At 54.7% G+C, this 26,714-nt stretch overlaps 1 protein-coding gene across 4 annotated transcripts in view; it reads right to left on the reverse strand.

The window, feature by feature from the left end:
* Positions 1-1,969: 1,969 nt before the first annotated feature.
* Positions 1,970-26,714, reverse strand: part of TECTA (tectorin alpha) — a 28,994-nt gene continuing 4,249 nt past the window's right edge. For 2 of the 4 annotated variants that reach the window (XM_077189808.1, XM_054647449.2), the window contains 22 exons: positions 25,519-25,652; positions 24,102-24,389; positions 20,681-20,818; positions 19,919-20,084; positions 17,760-18,172; positions 16,533-17,103; positions 15,079-15,671; positions 14,114-14,687; positions 12,844-13,454; positions 11,981-12,542; positions 10,852-11,051; positions 9,689-10,072; positions 8,495-8,781; positions 8,124-8,404; positions 7,890-8,000; positions 7,302-7,504; positions 6,820-6,983; positions 6,453-6,701; positions 5,848-6,010; positions 5,066-5,153; positions 4,831-4,947; positions 1,970-3,699 (listed from right to left, as the gene is read on the reverse strand). In XM_077189808.1, coding sequence (XP_077045923.1) covers positions 3,599-3,699; positions 4,831-4,947; positions 5,066-5,153; positions 5,848-6,010; positions 6,453-6,701; positions 6,820-6,983; positions 7,302-7,504; positions 7,890-8,000; positions 8,124-8,404; positions 8,495-8,781; positions 9,689-10,072; positions 10,852-11,051; positions 11,981-12,542; positions 12,844-13,454; positions 14,114-14,687; positions 15,079-15,671; positions 16,533-17,103; positions 17,760-18,172; positions 19,919-20,084; positions 20,681-20,818; positions 24,102-24,389; positions 25,519-25,652 — 6,398 coding nt within the window. In that variant the 3' untranslated portion in view covers positions 1,970-3,598. Of the gene's footprint in view, positions 3,700-4,830; positions 4,948-5,065; positions 5,154-5,847; positions 6,011-6,452; positions 6,702-6,819; positions 6,984-7,301; positions 7,505-7,857; positions 8,001-8,123; positions 8,405-8,494; positions 8,782-9,688; positions 10,073-10,851; positions 11,052-11,980; positions 12,543-12,843; positions 13,455-14,113; positions 14,688-15,078; positions 15,672-16,532; positions 17,104-17,759; positions 18,173-19,918; positions 20,085-20,680; positions 20,819-24,101; positions 24,390-25,518; positions 25,653-26,714 lie in introns of those variants that run through there. The other 2 variants (XM_054647451.2, XR_013185013.1) reach the window with 2 other exon arrangements.

Raw genomic sequence — 26,714 nt, forward strand, 5'->3', positions numbered from 1 at the left:
GCCCTCCCCTGTGCCACAGCTCCTTCTGTGCCCCCTTGGAATGTGGGCTGGTGAAATTCCTGTGCATTTGGAGCAGCTCAGAGCTCTCCAGCTCTGCCTCTTCTCATCCAATCTGTTCCTTCTGTCCCCCCACTCTGTCACCCTCTGAAGCTGCAGATCTTGGATGGATGTAAAAGACACCGACAGTGTTTGAAACTTTAAACCAAGTTTATTGGAGAACCACCATTAACAGCACAACTCAACCAGGGTTTGGTTTTAATCATCATTAATACAGAGGTAGGTAATCACTCTTTAATAAATTTGGGCTAAATCAGCCAGGAGTCTGCAAAAGAAAACCATGTGCAGCTGGAATAAAAGTCAGTACATTACAGTTGAAGCTGGAAGTTGTTTTTCAGTTTTCTTGCAGTGGAAAATTCTGAGACCTTTTTTGTACTTGCAACCTTTGCTGCCTTGTTTGCCTGTGCTCTCTTTGTGCTTGGTACAAACATCTTGTTTGGGGTGAGTTTATCCTTTGCTCTAAGTCATAAAAACCCCTTAGCACACCCTTTGCCTCCTTGGTTAGCCAGTAATCCTGGCTCAGCAATTCTTTTCTTCTAGATCAAAACTTGCTTCCATTTCTATTCCTTCTTCAGATTCTACATTCAAAAATCTTTCTGCCAAGCACACACATCTGTGGGACTTTCTTGTGAAACTTTCATCCTTCCCAGCAAGTGCTGTGGTCAGTGCTGTGGTCAGTGCTGTGGTCAATGCTGTGGTCAGGCCTGTGGTCAGTGCTGTGGTCAGCTCTGTGGTCAGTTCTGTGGTCAGTGCTGTGGTCAGTGCTGTGGTCAATGCTGTGGTCAGGCCTGTGGTCAGTGCTGTGGTCAGCTCTGTGGTCAGTTCTGTGGTCAGTTCTGTGGTCACTGCTGTGGTCAGTGCTGTGGTCAGTGCTGTGGTCAGTGCTGTGGTCAGGCCTGTGGTCAGTTCTGTGGTCACTGCTGTGGTCAGTGCTGTGGTCAGTTCGGTGGTCAGTTCTGTGGTCAATGCTGTGGTCAGTGCTGGGGTCAGTGCTGTGGTCAGGCCTGTGGTCAGTGCTGGGGTCAGTGCTGTGGTCAGTGCTGTGGTCAGTGCTGGGGTCAGTGCTGGGGTCAGTGCTGGGGTCAGTGCTGTGGTCAGTGCTGTGGTCAGTGCTGTGGTCAGTTCGGTGGTCAGTGCTGTGGTCAGTGCTGTGGTCAGGCCTGTGGTCAGTGCTGTGGTCAGTTCTGTGGTCAGTGCTGAGGTCAGTGCTGTGGTCAGGCCTGTGGTCAGTGCTGTGGTCAGTGCTGGGGTCAGTGCTGTGGTCAGGCCTGTGGTCAGTGCTGTGGTCAGTGCTGTGGTCAGTGCTGTGGTCAGGCCTGTGGTCAGGCCTGTGGTCAGGCCTGTGGTCAGGCCTGTGGTCAGGCCTGTGGTCAGTGCTGTGGTCAGTGCTGGGGTCAGTGCTGTGGTCAGTTCGGTGGTCAGTTCTGTGGTCAGGCCTGTGGCCAGTGCTGGGGTCAGTGCTGTGGTCAATGCTGTGGTCAGTTCTGTGGTCAGTTCTGTGGTCAGGCCTGTGGCCAGTGCTGGGGTCAGTTCGGTGGTCAGTGCTGTGGTCAGTGCTGGGGTCAGTTCTGTGGTCAATGCTGTGGTCAGTTCTGTGGTCAGTGCTGTGGTCAGTGCTGTGGTCAGTGCTGTGGTCAGTTCTGTGGTCAGTGCTGTGGTCAGGCCTGTGGTCAGTGTGGTCCCCACACTCAGGCTCTCCTGTCACCATCACTCTTTGGACAATCTGCCAAACCCTTGAAGAGCCAAAGGAAATATTTAACATCCCCACACGCTCTCGCAGTGCTCCCCACCACTCCACTGTGTTGTTCACTCACCTGCTCAGCCACCAAAGGCCACCAGCACCATCAGCCCCTCCAGTGCCTTGGGGATCCTCTCCATCCTCGGGGTGTCCCCCAGAGCCACAGCACCCCCAGAGCCCCCAGGCAGCTCCCTGGGGTGCAGCACAGCCACGCTGCTGCCATCCTTCAGCAGTTCAGGAATTAATGCTGAAATGAGGGTGGGAGACGTGGCCAGGGGCAAAGAGAGACTGGAGAGGGAGATGGGAGACCTGGAGAGCAAAGAGGGAAGTGCAGAGGGCAGAGAGAGCAGAGGGAAAATATGGGAGAGAGAGGGCAAAGAGACAAAGACACTGGAGCCAGCTGAGAGTGACACTGAGAGGGAGCAGAGAGCAGGGACAGGAGAGGGATGGCAAAGAAGCACAGAGAGAGGGAAGAGTGAGGACAGAGGGAGCAGAGATGGGGGAATGAGGCAGCAGAGAGTAGAGAGGCAGTGACAGGGAGCAAAGAGGGGTGAAGGAGAGAATTCCGAGCTAACACACACACAGAGGGCACAGAGAGGGGGCTGAGAGGCAGAGAACTGGCAGAGCAGAGTCCATGGCATTCTGTTACCCACCTCTTGTCTCGAGGCAGAGGAACCAGCTGCCCTCCTGCCCCAGAACCCAAATCTCCTCTGCTCCTTCTGCCCTACATCCCAGCCCACTCCATGGCAAACCTGCCAGACCCACACTCCAGCCACAACCTGTGTCTTCAGCCCTGCTGTGCCCCTGCCTGGCACCCCAAAACTCCCCGTCCATCCCTCCCAGGGACTCTGGGCAGCCCTGGTGTCCTGCCAGGCCCTGCTGCTCCTCACCCCCACCACACAGGAGCCGGTGCTTACCAAGGATTACAACACTTTTTATTCCCACGCAGCCGTTTCACAGAGTACAAACACAAGACAAGACACCAACACAGCCCCCCCACACCCACCAGCACCCCAAGGCTGCTCCCCACTCTTTCACCAGCACCCCAATGCTGCCCTGGGCCCACAGACCCCAACCCTGCTCTGACCCTTGCACACCACACAAACATGGCAGAGAATTTAATCCTTCCTCTGATTCTTGTTCCTGCCCACCAGAAAGCACCTGGTTCCAATTATTGGCACCAGCTTGTCACCACCACAGCACAATGCCAAGATTTCCAGACCCCCATGGATGAGCTTGGCTCTCTGAACCAAACCTCAGCACCACCTCTGCTCTGGAGAGTCAGAGGGTGACACGGTCCCAAGGTGTCACACCATGCAGAGATGGCAATGCACTGCTCTGGCCATGACCTGTGCCCAACACCTACCTCTGCTGGAGTCTGTGAGCTCATAAGACCCTGGTGGCAGCTCCCAAGGACAGTGGAGACGTGAGGGGACAGCACATGCTCCACCCTGTCCCACACTAACAGTGGTGTGGGCCACCTCATCACCCCACAAAGGAGAGCCTGGGGAAAAGCTGCAAAACCCCTCCTTGAGTCCACATCAATGATGGAAAGCTGCAAAAAAAACCCCAAACCCCAGTCCCACGTGGCTGCTGGCAAACACCAACATCCTGCTCCAGCCGTCGCTGCCGCCGTGCCGGCCGCGCGTCACCGCCGGCTCCGCGTCCCACCTCTCTCTCAGGTGACATCCCTTGCATGGCCGGGTGGGCAGCGGCGTGGCCATGGCAGGGGGGGCTGTCTCCTACCCTACAAAGACTCCGGCTGACGCGAGAACAGTTTTTGGCTGGGCGGCGGGGCCGCGCCTACGAGGGCAGGGGCCGCGGAGCTGAGCGCAGCCACAGCCACAGCTGGGCCGCCAGCAGCAGGGTCACTCGGGCACGGTGCTCCCCTGAAGAGCTGGAGGCTGCCAACACAACAAGATCCACGTCAGCTGGGGCTCTGGGTGCCTCCCTGCCAGATGCCCCTCACATCGTGCCCACCCCAATGCCCGACCTCCTTGCTGGGCTCCCGGACCCACTGCATTTACTCCACCCTGCCCTGTGCCATGCAGGCACCATCGCCTCCCTTGCAGCTGCCTGCCAGCTCTTCTGAGGTTGTTTCTTGGGGGAATTCACAAAATTGTTGTTTCTTGGGCGAATTCACAAAATTAGAGGGTTTTGGGAAAGCTGCAAAAGGCAGGCTTCAGAGGCAGTAGAACTGTGATTAGAGCTAAGCAGCAGCCATGAGATTGGTCAGCAGAAAAATTATTTAAAAAGTAGAAAAGCAAGGACAAATAGAACAATGGTCTGTGTATTAACACTTGTCTAGAATAACTCTCTAAGCTACAGAAAAGTTTATCTCACAAGATATTAGAAGCTTAATAATGGAACTCTGTGCATTGTGCTTTAAGGCTTACAAGCAGGCATTGTATTTGAAATAAACAAGCATTGTTTTAACCAAAGGTACCTGTGCTTATAGTGGTTGGATTGAAAAATATGCTTTTGCTTGGTGTGATTGGTCAAAAAACTTATAAAGTAAGTTGTAACATTAAATTCTTGGTCTGCTGCCTAAGATGTGAGCTGGTGGCATCTTCCCATTGTCATAATCACATAATGAGACTGATGCTGGAAAATAAAACAGCTCAAGGCACGTTCCACAGCAGCTCCATCCCATTCGTGATTTGTACACAGCCCCCTGCCAGCGTCAGCTTTTCTTAGCCAGAGGCTGAGATGTTAAACATGGCTTGTGCCCTGTTGCCACCATGCCAGCAGGGATCAGGGATCAGTTATTTTGTTTAACTTTAAGGAAAATGAGCATTTTTTGAGGCTTTTTTCCCCTTAGCCAGAGGATGAAGATGCCATGGGATGCACAGTGCCAGCAGTGCCCTCCCAGCCCTCAGTGACAGGGACAGGGCACAGCTGGCTCCCTGCCCTCCACACCCCTCCTGTCTGTGACACACCACATGTCCCAGCCCCTTTCCCACACTGCTCACCCCACAGCTCCCAGTTTGGGGCTGGCACTCCCCTGCTGTGCCCACCCTGACCCTGGTACTTGCCCCTGCAGCTTTTGCCGTCCCCTTGCAGTGTCCCTGTCACGCAGCTGCACAAGGGCCCGTCCGCCCGGCTCGTGCAGATCTGCTCACAGCCTCCGTTGTCCTCGCACCAGTCTGATCCTGGACACAAACGGCAAAGGGGGACACCTGAGCCACGCTCTCAATCCCTGATCCTCGGCTCCTCGAGGCTGGGATGGCAGACAAACCTCTCCAGCCTTCCCTGGGGTCCCACACTTACTCTTCCTCCTGATAGGTCCCACTGAGAGGATCTGCTCCTTGGACTCCTCGCCGAAGGCACTGGCCATCCTCGTGTGCTGAGGGCAGTTCTGTTTGGGGATAAACACCACCTCTGTCACCCTCAGCCTCTGCCCAGGCCCCCTCTGTGCCCCTCCACCTGTCCCAGCTCCCAGAGGGACCCTGCAACCAGAGAGCACAGGTCCTGTCACAGACATCTTTTATGGAAAATGCTTTCCTTAGGATTTTTCCTCCTGAGAAGCTGAGAGGCCTCAGGAACAAAATGCAAACAATGGTTATCTGCTGCTGTGGAATGCAACAGGTGCATCTGGGATTGGGCTCATGTGGTTGTTTCTAATTAATGTCCAATCACAGTCCAGCTGGCTCGGACTCCCTGTCCGAGCCACAAGCCTTTGTTGTCATTCTATTCTTTTTCTATTCTAAGCTAGCCTTCTGATGAAATCCTTTCTTCTATTCTTTTAGTACAGTTTTAATATAATATATATAATAAAATAATAAATCAAGCCTTCTGAAACATGGAGTCAGATCCTCATCTCTTCTCTCATCCTCAGACCCTGTGAACACAGCCACAAGGTCCCAGGGTGACCTGCCTTTGAACAGAGCATCTCCTCCCCGTGCCTAGAGGGACACACAACCCTTCCATCTCACCCCTAGGGCTACATCTCTGGTCACCTCTCCAATGCCACATCATCAGGGCATCTTCACTGCATGCTTGAAGAGCCCTTCAGATCAAGCATCCCCTCCCTGTGCACTGGCCCCACTCACGATTTTGCAGGAGTATTTCTCAGAATCACAGAGGGACACGGCGCAGTGCAGGTGAACCTCGTCGTAGTCCCCGATGAACTTGAAGACGGTGACGTGGAAGCGACACGTCAGGGACACCCCGTTCTCCTCGATGCCAATGGTGTTGTCCTTCATGTTCTGGCACCTGTGCAAAGCACTGATGCTCAGCACCACCCTCCTGTGACCCTCCCTGTACCCTCACCCCAGATCCCACAGTGGGATGCTTAGACCCTGCCATGGCTTGTCTGGACAAGGGCGTCATGCCCTGCCTCTGTCACCTCTCCCTGCCATTTCCAACTTCCCAAAATGCCTGTGCATGATCCCTATCCCCCTGTCTCCTGCAGTTAGGTGTTGTCCACACTGTCATGGACACAAGGAAAGAGCTTCTCTCTGCACCTGGTGCTCTGTAACACACAGGGCTTCTGGCTGTGTCCACACCAAGCAAATTAATTCCTGCTCTAACAACACTGCTCCTCACCCTTTCCAGATTTTGATCAACCATCCCATTGTCCTAAAGGTCTTTGTGCCAGCTGATGCCACCGCCCTCCCAGACACCATGAAAACCACTGGGGCTCGTGGTAGCTCACCCTCCCTCGATGATGAAGTAGCGCAGTTTGTCGTTGCTGTCCCGCGAGGGGGTGGCGTAGCACTTGTTCAGCATCAGGATCAAGTGGTTGGAGTCGGCCCCCACCACAAAGACCCCCACGTAGAGCACGTCCCGGGTGGTGAGCACCACCTCGCCCTGCCGGTATGGGTGCTTGTAGGACGAATTCTTGTACAGGGCCATCTTGGTTGTGAAGCTCCCTTCCTGCGTCGGCACCGTCAGGTTAATCACGCTAACAATGACAAAGAAACACTGGCTCAGTTGGTGGAAAGGTTTTGAACCCCCAAATTGTTGCCTGGCTTCAGAACCAGCACTGCCTCACCCGTCTGTGTAATGGGCCCCGCTCCTACCTGAGCATTGGCCGCACAACTGAGTCCAGGGAGATCTTGATGTCCAGCTCATAGGCACAGGAGAACTCCACGTTGATGGTCCTGTCCCGGGTGATGATGTTGCCCGTGTTGTTGGCACTCTCGATCCACACCGTGTTCTTGTACACTATGTGAGTGCTGTTGGACTGCAGAGGGAGCACAGGGCACTGCTTAATGCCAGGTGCCCCTGCTTCCCTGCTCCTAATGAGCACCTCTAAATGAGCTGGGCGACAAGGGACCTGCTGCCCTATCACCTCTGGCCAGAAAGGGTATGGAATGGTGGGGCTTGGAGTTGCATCCCGTCTCTACAAAACCTGCCTGTGTTCTCCTTGACCCCCAGCCCATTAAAGCACCTCCCAAGCATCACGTGCACTGACCTGCCCCAACCCTGGGGCTGAGCTGGACTGCAGTGGACTTGGACTGTCCCACACTCCCAGCCCTGTGTGCCCCACGTCCCAGCTCACCTGCACCAGGTTGCCACAGTTTCCTTTGGTGTTGTTGATCTGGAAGGAGATGAAATCCTCCCCTTCGATGCCGGGGCAGTGGCGGTCATTGACCCGCACGCCCTCGCGCTCAAAGCCCAGCTGGAACAGCTTGCACTTCGAAATGGACACCTCCATTTGGGCAGCCTTGCAGGTCACCTCCGCATCAATGATGTCATGGGTGGCTGGAGAAGATGACACAACTTCAGATCACCCCAAATGACCCCTTGGCACTTCTTTCCACCACCAGAAATGGGATGGGATCATCTCCTGTGGTGTGTTCTGCCCAGCCTACACCCCTGCTGCTCAAAGTGCTCCAAAACCAGAGATGCCATAATCTGCACCCTAAAAAAGCTGTTCCCTGCTCTCTCCTCTCCTGCATGGTCAGGAAAACCCATCTTGGCAGAGGTCACAGCCCTCAGCATGTCCCTTCCCAAAGCCCCTGTGGCAAAATGGCCCAAGGTGGAGCTCGGCACTGACCCCACAGCCAGGAGCAGAGGACTCACTGTTCCCATAGGGCCAGGAGCAGAGGACTCACTGTTCCCATAGGGCCAGGAGCAGAGGACTCACTGTTCCCATAGGGCGGGGGCTCGATGCAGCCGCACAGCTCCCCGCCGTTGTCCAGCTCGCAGGTGCGGTTGGGGCAGTCGGCGCCCACGCAGGGATCTTCCACCACTCCTGCTAAACAGCACAAGACACAGCACAAACACAACCTTTACCCTCAGACCGTGGGGCAGCCACCTCTAGCCCCTCTCCCCAGTGGGACATGGCTCCCCTCGACCTGAGCAGCCCCAGCTCTCTTACAGCAATTCTCCTTCTCGATCCAGTCGGTGCCCAGGATGCCAAAGGTCCTGCAGGCCTCTCCGTAGGCAGCCAGCGAGCCGCACAGCTGGACCTTCTTGTGGTTGTAGCAGCCATCCAGAAAGCAGGACTCATAAAAAGGCAGAGGATCCAGGAGGCCGTAGCAGGGCTGGAAGAAGCCTTTCATGTCAGTCAGCTTCAGGCAGTAGCTGTCACTCTGCAGCTCCTGGATCTGGACGTTGTCGCAGGAGGCGGCGTACTGCGAGTACTGCAGCTCGTTGCAGCTGTGGGCACCGGACACGTGGTGGGGGCTCCTTTCATGGCCAGCCCTGCTCCCATTCCCGCTGGTGGGGAAGGGCTGGCTGTGCACTCACCTCTTCTGCATGCCGTTGGTTTTCCAGCTCTGTGCCAGCACCACGCTGCTGACGGCCGGCTTGCCCCGCAGCGTGGCGTAGTCATCGGTGCGGTCGCCGTTGAAGTTGCCGCAGAGGCCGCACACCTTGTTCTGCAGCCGCTCCCCGATGGTGATTTTGATGACATTGAAGCCGTTGTAGCGGATCTGGATGTCGGGGCTGGAGTCGATGACCAGGAAGCCCTCCTGGCTGAAGATCTTGGTGGACAGCCCCGTGACAAAGGGGATGCTCACGAGGCTTCCGTTCACCTAGTGTGAGAGGACACGAAGCTGACATCCCTCCCATATCCCTGCCTATGGATGTGGGCATGTGTTGGGGAAGATGAAACAGGAAAGCCTTATCAATATGATTGTCTGGCAAAAGATTTTGAGAATATAGAAACTATAAGTGAGATTGAAATGAAAGCAAGCTTTGAGATACCTCAGTTACTGAACAACTGGAAAACAATGACATGGCCAGCTGAAGGTGATCCCCTTTTGATGAAACAAAACCCTCTGCTTGCAGGCAGCCCCAAGGGGCAGAGCAGACCCTGCTAGCTTGGCAGAAGGGGCCCAAAGAGGAGTTTTTAGGGTTTAAAATGTAACACAGTATGATAATGTAATGATTCTTATAGGTTGTATGTAAATGCTATAGGATTTGTATTTTGTACTAGATTGGTTAGTGAGAATTAGAATATTCAACACAGAAGATGATTTATTGTATTGTAACAAGAACCTTGCTCTCTCACCCTTCTACACGCTCTTATGCTTTTGCTCTCTTGCCCTTTCACTCTCTTACCCTCTTACTCTCTCACCCTCTTACTCTCTCACCCTCTCATGCTCTCTACCCCTCTCTTCTCTCAGTCCTGCTCTGAGCTGTGGCTGGCAGCTCCCAGCAGGGCCCTGCACCCAGGCCCTTTGCAATAAACCCCAAGTTTCATGACCTGGCTGCAGAGATCTCTCGTCTCCGTCTGTCCCCACTGTCCTACCCCCCGACGCCCCTACAGGCATGAGCCACTCATTAAAGATTCCACAGCTGCTTCCTACTACCCCATCTGTGGAAACATTGACAGTAGTCTGGAGTCCTTGTGGAGAACATTGTGCAGCCTGGACTGCCACCCACTATCCCCTCCCAGCCCCACTCTGGAGGGGCTGCACACCCCTGACGAGACCCCACCTTGACAGTGTTCCTGTCGCTGATGAGGATCTGCTCCTCGTTGATGTAGAAGTACACAGGGGAGATGATGGTGAGGTTGGGCGAGGACCACTTGTCGAAGTTGATGATGAGCTGGAAGGAGAAGTCGGGCAGCTTCTGGCAGATGGTGGAGAGGACGAAGGCGCAGTTGGCGGGGAAGCGCAGGAAGGCGCCGTCGAAGGTGCGGAAGACGCCGCCGCCGGCCGCCAGGCAGAAGGAGCTGCGGGTGCTGAAGCAGCCGCGGACGCCGTTGCGCAGCCCGCACTCCTCGTCGGACTTGCAGTGCCGCGGGTCGCACTGGATCAGGTTGCGCCGGAAGCAGCGGCACCGCCGGGTGCAGTCCCCGCTCCAGAAGAGCTGCTTGGGCTGAAAGAGGGACCCGTCAGCAGCTGCCCTGTCAGTCCAGAAGGTGTCTGGGACAGGGTTTGCACCGCTCTGTCGCACGACAAGCAGGAAACGAGGGCAGAGAACACACTGGCAGCTTGCACCTGCCTTGCAACATCTCTGCTACACACACTCAGGTTTGCGCTGCCACCAAAACCTCCCTCACCTCTTGTGCACACACAAAGCCACAGTGCTTAATACCCCCGTGGCCTCTTTCTTGCATTCTGCCAGCCACCAACCCATCTGCAAGGGAGCCCATGTGACAGTACCCCAATACTGGCTCCTCATGGAGCACAGGTGCCTTGCACAGAACAGTTTCACTGGCACAAAATACAAGCCACTATGACAGGACCAGTGCTATCAGCACAGGACTCTGCTGCTTCAAACTCCTCAGTGACATCCAGTAGCTACGAAAAAGCAAATTTGGTGTGAAACACTGAATCTACGATGTGTGAATACCTAGCACAATGGGGTCATACAATGCTGGACTTTGGCACTCATCAAAAAGTCTTCCCAGTCACCACCTTGTCTTCATCCCACCTCCACCAGCCCCTTCCTGTGCTTGAAACCCAGGCCACCTTCACCCAACAACTACTGCATGATGGTTTTTTGCATAGAAAGATTCCCTATGCAGCACACCATGGAAGGACATCCCTCTCCTCTCTAGCCCTGCTACCAGCCCAGCCTGACTGTCATCCCCCCTCAAACTCTGCCCACAAATATCATCCAGAGGGAGGGAGCAGTCCCCAAGAGCTGTGTACCTCGTAATATTTGCCATCAGAGTAGCAGCCACAGTTGTGGGGCAGGATGCAGCTCTTGCCATTGAGGACGTAGCCAGGGTCACACTGGCAGCCCTCCACGCAGTAGTGGCTGCAGTCGCTCTTCAGGCGGATGGCCGCGCATCGGGGCTGGCACAGCGACACACAGCTCTCGTAGTGGCTGTTGGGGGGACAGCTGACAGCTGAGCAGGGGACAAAACAGGCACAGATCAGCTCCATGGACACCACCAGCCTGGCTCCTCACCAGGGACTGATTCAGACCTGTCATGCATGGTGCCAGTCTGTGGCCTCACCACCCTGTGAGAGCGGGGCCTCTGAGCCATGAGCTTGCTTGTTAGAAGGGAAAAACGACACAAATTTAATTTTCAGTCTCGTTAGCAAGGACAATTACTTCCCATTTGATTTGCCAGACAGATTGGCTGCCAGGGATGCGTGCGGTGCCCATCCTCAGGAGCCTGATTGAACAGCACATCGTCATCTTATTGACAAGGGGCTGCAGCTTCATTAGAGCAAACACACACTGCTGGCACTGAGGCTGACTGATATAATTCCTGGTTAGCAGTGGGGGGATGGCTTCTGAGCCTGGGGCTTTCCATTTTCCATCCCTGTCCCTTCTGAGCTTGAGGCTCCCCCTTTCCCTCCCTGTCCCTTCTGAGCTTGGGGCTTTCCATTTTCCATCCCTGTCCCTTCTGAGCTTGAGGCTCCCCCTTTCCATCCCTGCCCCTTCTGAGCTTGAGGTTTTCCGTTTTTCATCCCTGTCCCTTCTGAGCTTGAGGCTCCCCCTTTCCATCCCTGTCCCTTCTGAGCTTGAACTTTTCATTTTCCATCCCTGTCCCTTCTGAGCTTGGGGCTTTCCATTTTCCACCCATGTCCCTTCTGAGCCTGAGGCTTACCCTTTTCCATCCCTGTGCCTTCTGACCTTGAGACTTCCCCTTTTCCATCCCTGCTCCTGCTGTACCACATGCAGTTTGTGACAACTCCAGGAGAATACGGTGTCCCAGACTTCACCCACTTCACCCAGCAAGCATGGGAGGAATTGGCTGCCAGGTCCTTGGCCTCCCCCTCCCTGGCACCCCAGGAAAAGAAGGACCCGGAGGATGGTGGCACTTACAGCACGAGGTGAAGTTCCTCCAGCCAGTGATGGCAATGCCCTGAGTCTGGCACGTGCTGGCATAGTTCTGCAGCCAGCTGCAGGCTGTCTGCATGGCCCCCCCATCCACGCAGGTGTCAAAGAGGCAGTTCTTGTAGAAGAAGCCGGGGTTGATCTTGCTGTGGCACTTGGCAAAGACACCACTTTGGCTGGGGATGAGGCTGCAGAGCTGCTGGGGCTTCCAGAATCCTTCCACCTTGCCGCAGGCCGGGCAGCGGTCGCCGCAGCCCACGCGGCAGAACGCGTCCCGCTTGGCCCAGCTCTGCACAAAGTCACTGATGCTGGAGGCCGGTGTTCCCCCTGCAGCCACCAGGTCGTCCTCAGGGTTGCCATTGTAGCGGCCACAGAGGCCATAGGTGAGGTTCTGGAAGCCCCGTGGGATGGTGACAGACAGGAAGGTCTTCCAGTCGTACACCACCTTCAGCCCGAAGTCTGTCTCCACCACGATGTGGAAACCAAAGGCGAAGATGTTCACTTTGCCCTGGCCCAGCTTCAGGGGCAGGTAGAGACGCTCGTCGTTGATCTGCAGGGAGGGAACAAGGCAAACACTGTGAGGGGGAGTGATGCTGGGAGCTCCCACAGAAGGACACAAATGAGAGTGGTTCGGCATTCCCAGAGAAAAGTCCCTGCTGACCTCACCTCCACAGCCAAAACAGAAATCCTCTCCAAAAGTTGTGCCTGGCAGCACCCTAGGATGAGCCCAAGGCATGATCTGACCCCCAGAAAACCTTATAAACCCTAAGGCCTCATGTCTAGGGCTTTGCTCCACAATTTGGGAGTCACACCTGCAGAAATAATGACAGCCCTCACGGCCCTGCACTCACCAGCACGGTGTATTTGTAGGCACGGTGGATGACAATCCTGTAATTGAAGACCTCCACTTCCACCTGCTTCACCCACAGGGCCAGAGAGGTGTCCCGATCCTCGTTCTTGGCCGTGACAGTGAACACTGGGAACGTGTCCGAGCGCTCCACCCTGGGCCGGGAGATGCTGGTGACCAGCACCAGCTCACAGCTGCTCTGGAAGTCGAAGGAGTAGCCATCAAAGGTCAGGTAGTGCCCATAGCCCGAGATGATGCAGGAGGCGTCGGTGCGGACGTGGCAGTAGTAGAGGCCGTTCTCCTCCAGGCAATACTCGTCGTCCTTGCAGGACACGTTCTCGCAGTACACGCTGTTGTCCGAGCCGTTGCAGTAGCACAGGAAGTGGCAGGAGATGTCCATCCAGAAGGTCTGGTTGGTGGCCAGCTGGCGGCCCTCAAAGTTGCAGCCGCACTCGCGGCGGGGGATGCAGCGGGTGCCGCGCAGGGCGAAGCCCTCGTCGCACTGGCAGCCCTCCGAGCAGGTGTCCCTGCACACGGGGCCCGAGGCCAGGCTCTCGCAGGTCTCCACGCAGCTCATGCACTCCTCAAAGTGGCTGTTCTCCGGGCAGGAGAGAGCTGCAGGGTTGGCAAACACAGCCTGAGCCCCCAGCTCTGACAGCACGGGGTGAGGAACAGGCAAAAAGCGGGTGGTGATGGATTTGGGGAAAAGGGGAAACAGTCCCAGCACCTGTGGCCACTGGCTCATCCCATTCCCTTTGCAACCCTTTCTCCCCTCAGCCATCATCCCCCTCACATCTCAACCCTGTCCTGCCACGTGCCAAACATCACCTCCTCCTGTTATTTCCCAAACAAACACCTCTGAGGCAGAGACAGGCACAGCCTTCCCACCACCTACTGCCACACTTGGGATTTTTCACATTTGCTTATGAGTTATGAGGCAAGTTTACAGCGACAGCTAAAATCCAGTGTTATTCAAATTATCCTCTGGTGGTGGCGTATGGCACCACCAGACACCATCTGTGGCTCCAGAACGCTCCTACGGTGCCCCATAAAACTTCTGCTGCCTCCTGAAATGCCACCCTGAAACCACTTCCCTGGGAAATCTCTCTCTGCTGGCACCAGAAACCACTGCCTGTGATTCCAGCATCCCACACAAAAAGCTGCTCTGCCTCTGCACGCCCACAAATCCCCACCAAAACGACTCTGCCTGAGTTTGGTGGGTTCCAAACTCCCTTCTGCCCACCCTGGGTGATGAAGATCTTTGGTGGACTCACGGCAGAAGCTGTGGCTCCTCCACTGGCCAATGTCCACGTCGGCGTTCTTGCAGGCGCTGGCGTAGCGTGCCACCGAGTCACACAGCTCCGACACGTTCCCCCCACTCTGGCACAGGCGGAAGAGGCACGTCCTGTAGTAGGCTGAGACATTGACCACGCTGTGACACTCCAGGAAGGAGCTGTTGGTGGGGTCATTGATGATGCCACAGCTGGAGCGGCTCCTGTAGGACTTGAGCAGCTCTGAGTCGTTGTTGCAAGCCATGAGCAGGTCCCCACACTCGCCGTTGCAGATCTCATCAAAGGTGGTCCAGCTCTCCAGGAAGAGCTCCAGGTTTTCCGTGAACTTGCCCTTGGGCAGGGAGAACTCGTCGGTGGCGTTGTCGTTGAAGAGGCCGCAGAGGCCCCCGGTGCAGTTGAAGTAGGAGGTGGACAGGCGGATCTCCAGGAGCCCAGAGTCGTAGTAGCTGATGGCCAGGAGCCCCTCAGACTCCATCACGGTGCTGTTGTCAGTCCTGTAGATTTCCAGGCGCCCAGAGTGGTGGAAATAGGGCAGGTCCACGTCATATCCATTCACCTGCAAGGAACAAGGTGGAGAGGCTTCAGGGAGGGTGATGTGGCCTTGCCCAACCACACTGTGCACATTAAACACTCCCTGACCCAGACCCTCCCTCCAAGGCCCAGAGCATCCTCTGAGTGAGGGCAGACAGATGTATCTTTGGTTTTTGCCCCACAAAAAGCAATTTTTCTTCCAGGGCAAAAGCAAGTTGCAGGAGAAGGAGGAGGCAGGAAAGGGTCCTCAGCAAACAGAAGGAGCAGGGCTGTGGCAACAACTTCACAGGCACCAAAAGGGCCTCCATATGATGGTTCAAGTGTCCCTGTGGTGTCCACAGCCACAGACCCATAATTTCCACTGGATCACACCACAAGCCACCACCTCCCACCCTGTCCCTGGGCAGCACCTTTACCTTAATGTCCGACAGTCTGGTGCCTCCAATCTTCACCTCTTGGCCAGCAGCCTGGACCCGCACGACGCGCGGCCCGTTGGGAGCAGAGCCAACCTTCTTCTGGTTGATGTCCACCTCGATGAAGTCTGGCCTCTCTGGGCAGGTCTTGAGCAGTGTGTAGGACTGCTCCAGCGGGTAGGGGAAGGTGATGCCATCAAAGGTCTGCAGCACCTGGTCCTGCCCCACCAAACACACAGTCTCCCTCTTCGGGTAGCACCCCCGGTAGCCGTTCTCGATGGTGCAGATCTCTCCCTCGGGGCAGGTGGTGTTGAAGCAGCTGGCCTCCCCTCCAGCCTGGCAGTGGCAGTGCACAGTGCAGTCTGGGGATGTCCAGAAGGACTCCCCGACGGCGTAGTAGCGGCCGTTGACGTCGCAGCCGCAGTCCTGGATGGGGACGCAGCGGTCAGCGCTGAGCACGTGGCCCTCGGGGCACTCGCAGCTCTCGGTGCAGGGCGAGGTGCAGGCCAGGGGGGCTGTGAGGTCTGAGCAGGTGGCAGGGCAGCTGCTGGCACACACCGAGTACTGGCTGAGCTCTGGGCACTGCACGGCCGCCGCTGTGGGCACAGAGGGGTGGCAAACAGAAGGACGTGTTACAGCAGAGTCCACCCTCTCACTGAGACAGCACAGAGTGACCTGTGAACCCCTCAGGGGCAGGATTGCCACCCCCATTTCCTGTCGCAGACATCTTTTATGAAAAATCCTTTCCTTAGGATTTTTCCTCCTGAGAAGCTGAGAGGCCTCAGGAACAAAATGTAAACAATGGTTATCTGCTGCTGTGGAATGCAACAGGTGCATCTGGGATTGGCCCATGTGGTTGTTCCTAATTAATGGCCAATCACAGCCCAGCTGGCTCGGACAGAGAGCCGAGCCACAAGCTTTTGTTATCATTCCTTTTATTCTATTCTTAGCTGGCCTTCTGATGAAATCCTTTCTTCTATTCTTTTAATATAGTTTTAATGTAATACATATCAAAAAATAATAAATCAAGCCTTCTGAAACATGGAGTCAGATCCTTGTCTCTTCCCTCATCCTCAGACCCCTGTGAACACAGTCACAATTTCCCACCCAGGTCTCCCTGGCCAGTCCTGAGTTTCTCCAAAATAGCCCCAGAGCCACTGAGTCACCCACAGCTATTTAAGGTGACAAGGATGGTGGACTGACCGACCATTCCCCATTCCAGTCCAGCCTCCAACCCTCCTCGTGGCAGCAGATGACCTCCAGAGCAATGTGGAGCTCTCACCTCACACCTGACTTGTGCCACACTTTTGCTGGAGCAAGGGTGTGATGCCGTGGAGAGGAGGGACCAATCAGTTCTCTCTCAACTCCCTCCACTCCAGGCAATCCCCTCCCTTGGATTTCCTCCCCGTCCTGTCACCATTCCTGGGCACACAGGCAAACCCCTGGCAAACACTCACCGCATCCCGTCTGGCTCCTCCACTCTCCCACCGAGATGCCCAGGGCCTGGCACACGGTGGCATATGCCTGGATGGCCTGGCACAGCCCGGTGCCATTGTCCTTGGCGCTGCAGAGGTCGTAGACACAGCTGTGGATGAAGGCAGTGGGATCCAGCACAGAGCCACACTCCCAGAGGGGCCCTCCGCTCTTGTTGATGAAGCCGCAGTAGTCGGGGGTGAAATAGAGCGCCTCGGTGGCGGGGTCGCAGAGGCTGCAGTTCTCCAGGCAGCCCGTGGAGCACCTGCGCTCGGGGTGTGGCACCTGCCAGCTCTCCCCCAGCTCTGGCACGGACGTGGCCACCCTCCCATCTGAGCGCAGCACGTCGTCCTCGGGGTCTTTGTTGTAATTGCCGCACAGCCCGCACGTGGCGTTGATGTAGGAGCCCGGCACAGACACAGAGGCGTAGTGCTGCCCATCGTAGGTCACCAGCAGGCCAAAGTCAGTCTCCAGGGCAGTGGACAGCCCGCTTTGGTAGACCTTGATCGCACCCAGTTCCAAGGAGATGGGCAGGGACACCACCAGATCGTCCACCTGCGGGGACAACACCCAGCGGCTGAGCCAGCGCATGGAGCAGCAGAGCCCTCGTGCTGGGACACGGACAGGACAGCCCTGCTGTGGGGTCCTGTGTGACCGTGTTCACGGGGTCTTAGGATGAGGGAAGAGATGAGGATTTCACTCTATGTTTCAGAAGGTTTGATTTATTATTTTATGATATAGATTATATTAAATCTATACTAAAAGAATAGAAGAAAGGATTTCCTCAGAAGGCTAGCTAAGAATAGAAAAAGAAAGAATGATAACAAAGGCTCGTGGCTCTGACAGAGAGTCTGAGCCAGCTCACTTTGATTGGCCATTAATTAGAAGCCACCAACATGGGCTAATCCCAGATGCACCTGTTGCATTCCACAGCAGCAGATAACCATTGTTTACATTTTGTTCCTGAGGCCTCTCAGCTTCTCAAGAGGAAAAATCCTAAGGAAAGGATTTTTCACAGAAGATGTCTGCGACAGTCTTGGAATAGGGACATGCACAGAGGGACAGCCATTGGTAAGCTACAGGCCCTTCGTGTCACCCTGCCCATTCCCCAGGACACACAAGGCCCAGAAGTGCCATCCCACACTCTCCAGGCTGCTGCCACCTCAGAGGAGCTGCCCTGGCAAGTTCTCCCCTTCCAGCAGAGCTCTTACCTTTGCCTTCCCAAAGCCGCCCCTGGGGAGAACAATCTTGTGCGAGTAGACCTCCACATAAATATCCCTCAGCCAGGAGACGGAGGAGCCGCCTCGGTTCTCATTCTTGGCCTCCACGTTGAAGTAGGGCAGCTGGGAGCCTGGCCAGCACTGCCTGGCGAGGAGGTAGGAGCAGGAACCCTGGAAGTGAAAGAGGAAGCCGTCGAAGGTGTGGTAATGTGGATCTCCGAACACCACGCAGGTGCTGCTCTCCACCGGCACGCACTGGAAGAATTTGCTCTTCGTCTCACACGCCTCGAAGGGGCCACAGGCCATGTCCTGGCAGAGGATCTCATTGTTGAAGTCCAGGCAGCGGCACTTGGTGGTGCAGTTGGAGTTGTCCCAAAAGATCTCCCCTTGGCGGAGAAACTGTCCTAGAAAGACAGAAAGGGGAAAACCCACGCTACATCACCTCTTGAATCAGAACCACGCTCTGAGCCACCCTCGGGGCCTGCTGGGCCTGTGGTGGAGACACCACCACCGTGTCCTGCTGCTGGGCTTCTCAGCTGCTTTCTTTGTGCAAACTCCCAGCAAGAGCTGCTCAGCAAATCCCAAGTTTCATTTCTAATGTGTGCTGCATCCTCTTTGAGTCCTGCCCACGCCACGAGTCCCCAGAATGCTGTGAGTGCTGTCACAAATCCAGGGGTCAGTGCTGCAACACGCAGGCTGGAAAACTTGAAGGTTACTCCATGCATTTTGGACACCCACCACTCTGTTTCTTCAGTATTGCAGGGCACAAGAGGGATTTGTGCTGTTTTCCCAAAGGAAAAGCCCCATTTGCAGGCAGTTTCCAGCACTTTTGCTGCACTTGCACCATCCTCCAGCTTTGCTCTCACTTCCACAGTTCCCTTGTGCTGGACAAAAAGTCACTCTCATCAGCAGCCCCAGGAGCAATTTACTCCCATTCAGGAAGATCTCGTAGTAGTTACTACACCAAAGAGCTGTTGATAAGCAACTCCACCCCATACACGAGCCCCAGCAGGGTGCTGAGTGATCTCACAGCCCCAGGCAGCACCAGAGAGGGAGCGGGTTTGGCTGGTGAGAGACAGCAGAGGCAGGAAGAAGGCTGGAGAGCAAGGATGGCAAGTCCCCGGGAGGGTTTCTCTCCCCTCCATCTGGCCATTTTTCACACTCCTCCAGCGCGTGGCTTCTGCCGTGAGCTGCCTGAGTTTACCTCTCCTAAACTTTTTGTTCTCTTCCCTGCCTCCTACCAAAAAAAAAAAAAAAAAAAAGCTGTTTTCTGCTTCCCTGCAACAAATGTCTCCTCTTGGCAAGGCCCACGCTCCAACCATCCCTGGTGTGGGGAATTTGGGAAGGGGGTGTCACTCGGATCCAACACCTCGTGCTGCATCTCCTCTCGTGGAGGGCAATCACCCGTTCACCGTGAAATTTAAATCCAGTGGTGGGATCTACTCGCACTCCTCTTGTCATCTGCAGAGCTGACACTGGTTTCCAGCTTCTCTGCAAAGTCCAGCCTTTCTTCCAGAGGTCAGCAGCTGGGAAATGCTGGAGCAGCTGGACCCAAAACTCTGCTGGAGCTGCAAGAGCCTTGGGATCTCATGGACCTCGAGTAGTCCTAAACTAGGACATAAAGAAGCCACATGTCTCCAGTGTCTGTCAGCAAATGACAATCCTCACTTGCTGGAAAGACTCCTGGAGCACAGTGGATGCTCCTGACAGTTTTATTTGTCAAATGGAAATGCAATAATCTTTCAGCAGCAGAGCCCCCGTGCAGCCAGAGTGTGCATCGATTAATCCCTTTATGGCCCTGCGCTGTCAGTGACAGGCACACGCTCTGTAACTGCTGCAGACACATGACATTGGTCCTGCCTGCAAAACCTGCTGCTCCTCATGCACAAACAAGGGAAATGGCACAAGATCAGCTTCCCTAATTTACAGGCAGGAGGAAATTGCTGTCCCCTGGGTCTTTCCTGTTGCCACCAATTATCGCAGGAACTCAGAGATGTGCAAGGACTGAACCCTCTCTTGTGCTTCTGTCCCTGCTGCAGCTCATGGGGACACCCTGGCAAAAGCACAGGTCATGCAGCACCCCAACAGCCTCACCTTTTGCTACACTGCACCCCAAAATTTGGGGGCAAGCAATGCCATTTCTCCCTTACCTCTCAGGCTGCAGCCGTTGGCCGGGTCTATTTCTCTGCCATCTATTTTGAAAGCCCAGCGCCCAGGGACATTTACGTTGGTTGTTTCCTCAATATTGACAATGTCTGGGGTTCTGGAGCCTGGCATGCTGAAAAAGTTGGTGAGATTTCCACCATTGAAGCCAGCCTAAAGCAGAGAGAGAGCAAATTCCATCACCCATCTTGGCAATGGGGAAAGCAATGCTGCATTTCCTCACTTCTCTGTTCCCCCTGAGTACATCTACTCCCCCCTGAGTACATCTTTAGTTTTAACAGCTCTATCTGGAGATTTCTGTTTTCAGGTTGTCTAAATTTCTGTTTTCAGGTAGTCTAGATGTGAATGAAAAGCTAAACAGGTACTAGAAGCAGGAGGGAAGTGTATTCACAGATTTATATTTGTATAGATCCATATGTATGTACACACAGATCTAAGGGTGTGTGAACTGAGTGGCCAAAATAAAGTGGGGGAGCGATGCAGGGAGGGATGAAGTGAGGAAGCAATGTGGGGATGCTGGCTTCCCACATTCCCTATGCAGCAATGTCCCCTTCCTCAGGCAGAGGGACTGGCTGTGGCCCTGCTGCCACCACCAAATTGTGGAGTGCTCATCCCAGCAGCTGAGTGTAAGACCAGTGCTGGGGATGCTGAGGGACTCAGTGGCCTGAGGAAGCATGGATGCTTTGGAAAAGCCCTAGGCAGCCACCCAAGAGCTCATCAGGGATGGGGAATGGGAGCAGGAGCCTCACCTGAGCCATCACCCCGCCGAGACCAGTGAGGGGGTCCCCTCCGCTGGCTGTGCCCGTGGTCCAGCTGATCTCGTGGTAGTTGAACAGGGCAAAGGAGGACACCCCGTCTGTGATCAGGACAGCCTGGAACGTGTTCACCTGTGGGAAACCACGGCCACCCTCACAGGGGGTACAGCTTTCCTCCTGCCCTCCTGCCACAGTGAAGTCTGGCCCGGGTGAGCCTCACAGTGAAGAGCAGAAGTGGAATGAGACCTAAAATACCCAAAATTGCTGCCACTGCTCCAGCAGCTGCCATTCTGCTCCTTCCTCCACCCGGGAGCGTGTGAGGACCACCTCAGATCCAGGGGAACACCAATAGATGGCAGCATGAGAATAAGCTGACAGGATTTGGTGGCTGTGATCTGTTATCTCCCATTACCCTGTCTTAGCTTCATTCCTGCATTATCTCTCCCGGTTCCCTTCCACATTCACATCCTACAACGCTGCTGAGGGTGGATTACATCCAAGCCAGCCATGTATATCCTGCACTTTGCTGCCTGCCAAATCCCCTCCCCACCTGCTAAATCCTCTGCTCGTGTTCTTGCTTTCACTTGAAATGACTCTGCATTTCCAGCCCCACCAACTCCAGCCACGTTCCAGCCAGGATCCAGGTGGGAAGAGCCCATCTTCCCTTTCAGGGCTGTGCAGAAAGGCAGAAGCAACTCCTTCCCTTGAGACATCCCCTCCATCCCTGCAGACCCAGCAGCAGGGAGCTCAGTCAGTCCCTTCTCTCAGCTCCCTGCATTTTCCTGCCCTGGGACCATGCCCTGAGAGCAGCTCCTCCTGCCCCTGAGCAAGCAGGATTTTAGCAAATGTGGGCTGCCTCTCTTTTAATTAATGCAGAGCAACCCTTCAGGCCTGGCTACCTGGGCACTGCACCCTGGGGAGGAAACTGCAGCCACAGAAACAATTCCCAGGTGATTGGGAAAGCCCACAGACCCAAACATCTCCCACTGGGAAGCATCAGGGCTTCTCCTGCATTATCTCAGCATCCTGAGCACTGTGGGCAGTTGGTTGGTGGCTGCTGGAGGAAGGGGAGGGCTGGGGGTCACTTGGCACCACGTCCCATCCCCTTGGAGCAAACCCACTGCCCTGAGGATGCCTCAGAGGGGAGCCCAGGGCCGCCTGCACGGCACAGGGAATGTCACTGCCAGGGAAACGAGGGCCCTGCCAGGAGAGCTCAGGCACACGGAGGCGAAGAAGCTCCAGGAGCTGTCAGGAGAGACAGAGAGAGGGAGAGGTGTGGGCAGAGCTGCCTCTGAGCAGCTGCAAATGGCACAGTTCACACCAGGGCAGGGAGCACAGCAGAGCCACTTCCACTCCTCATCCTTTCCCTGAGATTCTTTCTCCTACTCCTGCAGGTTTCCTCTTGCTCACCTTTGCCAAGCCTTTTGCCATGCTGGGAGATCACAAACATGTCACACACAAAGGCAGTGCCACTTGGAGAGTGCCACAGAAGCTTTTCCATGCTCAGGAGCCTCTGGGAGGGTGGCAGGAGGAGAATCTCACACCTGGCTCTCCTCATGAGCAACACTTCCATCAACCCCCAAAATTCCCCTCTTTGGAGGCCATGGAGCCCTCTCTCTGCCCGGCCCTCAGAAAATGAACCCATTTGCTCAGGTGACATCTCCAGGCAGCACCTGCAGCGTCCCTGAGGCCACATTCCCAAATTTTCTGCAGTTTTCCTGCATTGCGATGAAATTCCTGCTTGAGTTGCATGGTGCTACTCCCCGTGCCAACCCCCAGCCCTGGCTGCTGCTGAGCAGGAAGGCTGCTCTAAAGCAAAATAAATTGCATTGTGTTGCAAATGTAATTCTTCAGGCAATACACGAATCTCTATATTGCTTGCTGTCTGAAAATATATATATATATATATAAATATATATGTGTGGGGTTTTTCTGCAAGTGCTGCCGGGACTGGCAAAAAAATATGCATGAAATCTCAAGCTTCTCTAACAAATGGAAAAGAGCTGAACTGTTTATCAGAGCCAACTCCTCGAGACAGGAGAAGCTGGGTTTTGGCACTCACAGCACACAGGCTAATCCTGAACAAGGCAGACAAGAGCTGGGATCCCTCATTTGCTGTTCAAGAAGGAGGCTTGGGGCAGGCCTGGTCTAGAGGAAAGTGTCCCTGGCCATGGCAGGGGATGGAGTGAGGTGATCTTTTCCCACCCAAACCACTCTGATTCTATCTTCACCCCTACCAGCAGTCCAGCACGAGGCTCCCGACATCAGCTGCAGTCACAGCTCACAAACTCACCAGATATTTAAAAGCTGTCCATGCCCTGACAAACATCCCACTGCCATCCCCCTCCTGTGAGCTACAGCTCACACATTTGTGGCCATGTGACATGGCCAAGTCATTAGTGTGACTCTGATCAGCGTGATCAATCTCCCATGCAGGCAGGGAGCTGCCGTCAGAAACAGCTGAATTTGTATGCAAGAAATGCATTGTGATCAAGCCAAAAAGTCCTAATTGGTGTCAGAGCCTTGCTTAGATCCTGCAAACACTGAGGAGGAGCTGCTTTCCCTGGGGATCTTAAAGCAGGGAGCGGGGCTCAGGGGAGAGAATGAAAAATCCCCTCTGCCCAGAAGGGAACTGGGGAGCAGGAACAAAAAGTGTCTCACTCAATTTTACACAGACATGATGAAGAACACTTCCATCAACCCCCAAAATCTCTCTCTTTGGAGGTGAATGAACCCCCAAAATTCCCCTCTTTGGAGGGGACAAGACATAAAATAAAAACCTCCCCTCTTTACAGGACAAGACATAAAATCCACCCATGAGAAGCCCCTCACCGGTGTTGTGCTGCTCCCCCTGTAGAATGTCACCTCCTCAATTCTACACACAGATGATGAAGAACACCTCCATCAACCCCCAAAATTCCCCTAATTCATCTCTTCGGAGGGGACAAGACACAAAATAAAAAATTTTCCTCTTTACAAGACAAGGCATAAAATCCACCCACAAGAAGCCCCTCACCAGTGTCATGCTGCTTCCCCTGTAGAAGGTCACCTCCTCAATTTTACACACAGATAATGAAGAACATGTCCATCAACCCCCAAAATTCCCCTCTTTGGAGGTGAATGAACCCCTAAATTTCACCTCTTTGGAGGGGACAAGACATAAAATAAAAAAACCTCCCCTCTTTACAGGACAAGACATAAAATCCACCCACGAGAATCCCTCACCAGCGTCGCGCTGCTCCCCCCCTGTAGAAGGTCACCTCCTCAATTTTACACACAGACGGTGAAGAACACCTCCATCAACCCCAAAAATTTCTAAAAATTTACCTCTTTGGAGGGGACAAGACATAAAATAAAAAAAAAATTTCCCCTTTAGAGGACAAGACATAAAAAACACTCATGAGAAGCTGCTCACTGGCGTCGTGCTGCTCCCCCCGTAGAAGGTGACCTCCTCCCAGGTGACGATGAAGAGCCAGCGGGCAGAGAAGGAGGCCATGTCCCTGAAGTGCCTGCGGATGTCCCTGGAGGCCCTGAGGAGCAGCTCTGGCTCCGTGCTCTCCCTGTAGAAGATCTCCCCGCGGATGCCGTTGTGCACGTCGGCCCAGAAGGGCGCCACGAAGGCGCGGCCGTCGGTCAGCGGGAAGGCCTCGGGCGTGAACTGGCTGACCAGGGCGTTGAAGGAGATCACTCCATTGTTGTTGACCTGCGTGGAGACCCCCATGGTGTCTGAGCAAGTGGGGTTTGGCAGAATAAAGCAGCACAGAGAGGCTGGTTTGGTGGGAAGTGTGAACCCAAACCCTCTCTCCCCATACATGGACAGAGGGTGAGCAGCCCGAGCATGACTCAGCTTCATCCTACCCATGGTGGGCAAGAGTTGGTGCAGGAAGCCTCAAAACCCGGAAAATTCTTCAACATAAGGTTCTGCAGGAGATGGCACCCAAATCTGCTGAGGCGCTGTTTCTGGGATTGCTCAATTTTTGGGATTCCTCAATTTTTGGGATTACTCAGCCCTGCAGCACTGAGGGACGTGGATGATGGTGCAGGTGGCTGCATGGACAAAACTGCCCTTGGCTTTGTCATCTGTGACAGATCCTGGGGCTCCCCAGGAGCACGGAGGTGCCACCTCAGCCTCCCCAGGGTCTGCTGAAGATGCTCCCCAAAACGACATTTTTGCAAAGGATGGATAACAAATGGCACTGCTGCCCTGGGTGCTGGAATCCCCACCAGAGAAGGGAACGGGATTCTGCTTTCCCAGTGCTGCTGTGCACAAACACCAGCTGGAGAATGGATGAGTCTTTGCCTCTCTTCTGATCCCACAGAGAGCACAAAACTCGGGATGTGGCACAGTCAGGCTGACTTAGGCCCTGTCTGAGGTTTGGGTGAGCTCGGGTGAGCCCTCTCAGCCCAGCCCTGGTGTCCCCTTAGCCAGGCTTTGCTGTGCCATCACCTGGGAGCAGCAGCAGCAGCCTGTCCTTGTCTGGGGTCCCCACAAAGCTGCTGCCCCCTTTCCTCCCTGCAGGTCCTGCATGTTCTTGTTTCTTGTCATGGAGCAGGAATAATGTCCCTTGTGTCAAGCCCTTCGCTTTGCTGTGCCATTTAATCACCCACAAAGAAAATTTATTGCCTTTTAGATTCCTTTCCTATGAACATTATCCCATTAAATATACCTTTGACTTTCTTAATCATAAAACCTATCAGTTCATGAAATCTAAGAACTTGTCAGGTGCCTGCTAATAAATCTTCCAATTCCTGGTGACAGGCAGAGCATGTTTAAAATGCAGCCAATAATGGCAAGGAAAAGGATGAAGGGAAGATCTGCTTTCTCCACTTACATAAATGCTTCTGTATTGGGCTCCAAAAAAGATGAATGGCACAGAGATCTTGATTTCAGGGGAGCTGCCATCGTCCACTTTGGGGGTTTTGGTGTCGTTCTGCCAGTATGGGTACAGGCTTGCCATGGTGTGAGCTGGAAGGAGAAGGAGAAGAGTCCTGAGAGCAGGGTCAGGGCAGTCCTGATTTCAGAGAGGCCACAGAAAACAGCACCAAACCCAAAAATCAGCAGCCAAAGCAGACAACAGCACCAAATCCCAACATCAGCAGCCAAAGGGTGCTTGGAGCCAGGGCAGAGCTGTGGGACTGGCTTTAGGCCGGGCTCAGGAGGAAAAGCCTCATCCAGGTTACCCAGGGCAAAGCCAAGTGACCACAGGCTGCACCCCAGCTGCCGTTTTTCCTGCCCTGGGACTGTGACCAAGCCAAACCCCCCAGTCTTGGCTTCACAGGGGGACAGCAGCTCCATGCCCTGCTCCAGGGTGGGCAGGGGAGGCTGTTCCAGCCGTGAGGTGCTCAGGGGGGCAAACAGCACCGATTTCAGCCCCCAGAGCCACGTTCCTGGCAGTGCCCACCTTCCTCCTGCCCTGCCAGGGCTCCTGTCGGGCTCACAGCCTGAGCGGGCACGGCTGCTCCCAGCAAAATTCGCTTTCCTGCTAAAAGGCACTGCCAGAGGACATAGCTGTCTGTCCCAAAAGTGCTTCAGAGGATGGTTTTTGACACATTTCAGCCTGCTGCTTTTTTACCAGCCTAAAATCCATCAGCTTGAGGCACAAGCAGCCACTTCAGGCCCCAGGACACATTTCCCTTCTTGTCCCAGCCAGACTTCTGCTGTCATTTCACGTCCTGTTCCTCCAGTCAGCTCCTCACAGAGCAAAATGAGATTTTTCTGGGTTTGCCTCCCCCTTCTGCCCTCTTTGATGCAGGAAAGCCCTCATGACATTCAATCATTCAATCTGGGACGACAGAGCCCCCGGGCTTGGAACAATCCTGGCTCTGTTCACCTGGATTCAGGACATGCTTTCATTGCCAGGACCCTGCCCTGAGCTCCAGGCTGCTCTGTGATCCCATGGACACACAGGGGGCTCTCCTTGGTGCCAGCTCTGAGGGTGCTCCATGCTCTGAGCATTAAGGAGTCACTGATGGACCCTTCCCAGGCTCCAATTTTCCCTGGGAAAAGGGGAAATCTGGCCTAACCCAC

Source organism: Agelaius phoeniceus, chromosome 23 (assembly GCF_051311805.1).
Source record: "Agelaius phoeniceus isolate bAgePho1 chromosome 23, bAgePho1.hap1, whole genome shotgun sequence".
Taxonomy (NCBI): Eukaryota; Metazoa; Chordata; class Aves; order Passeriformes; family Icteridae; genus Agelaius; species Agelaius phoeniceus.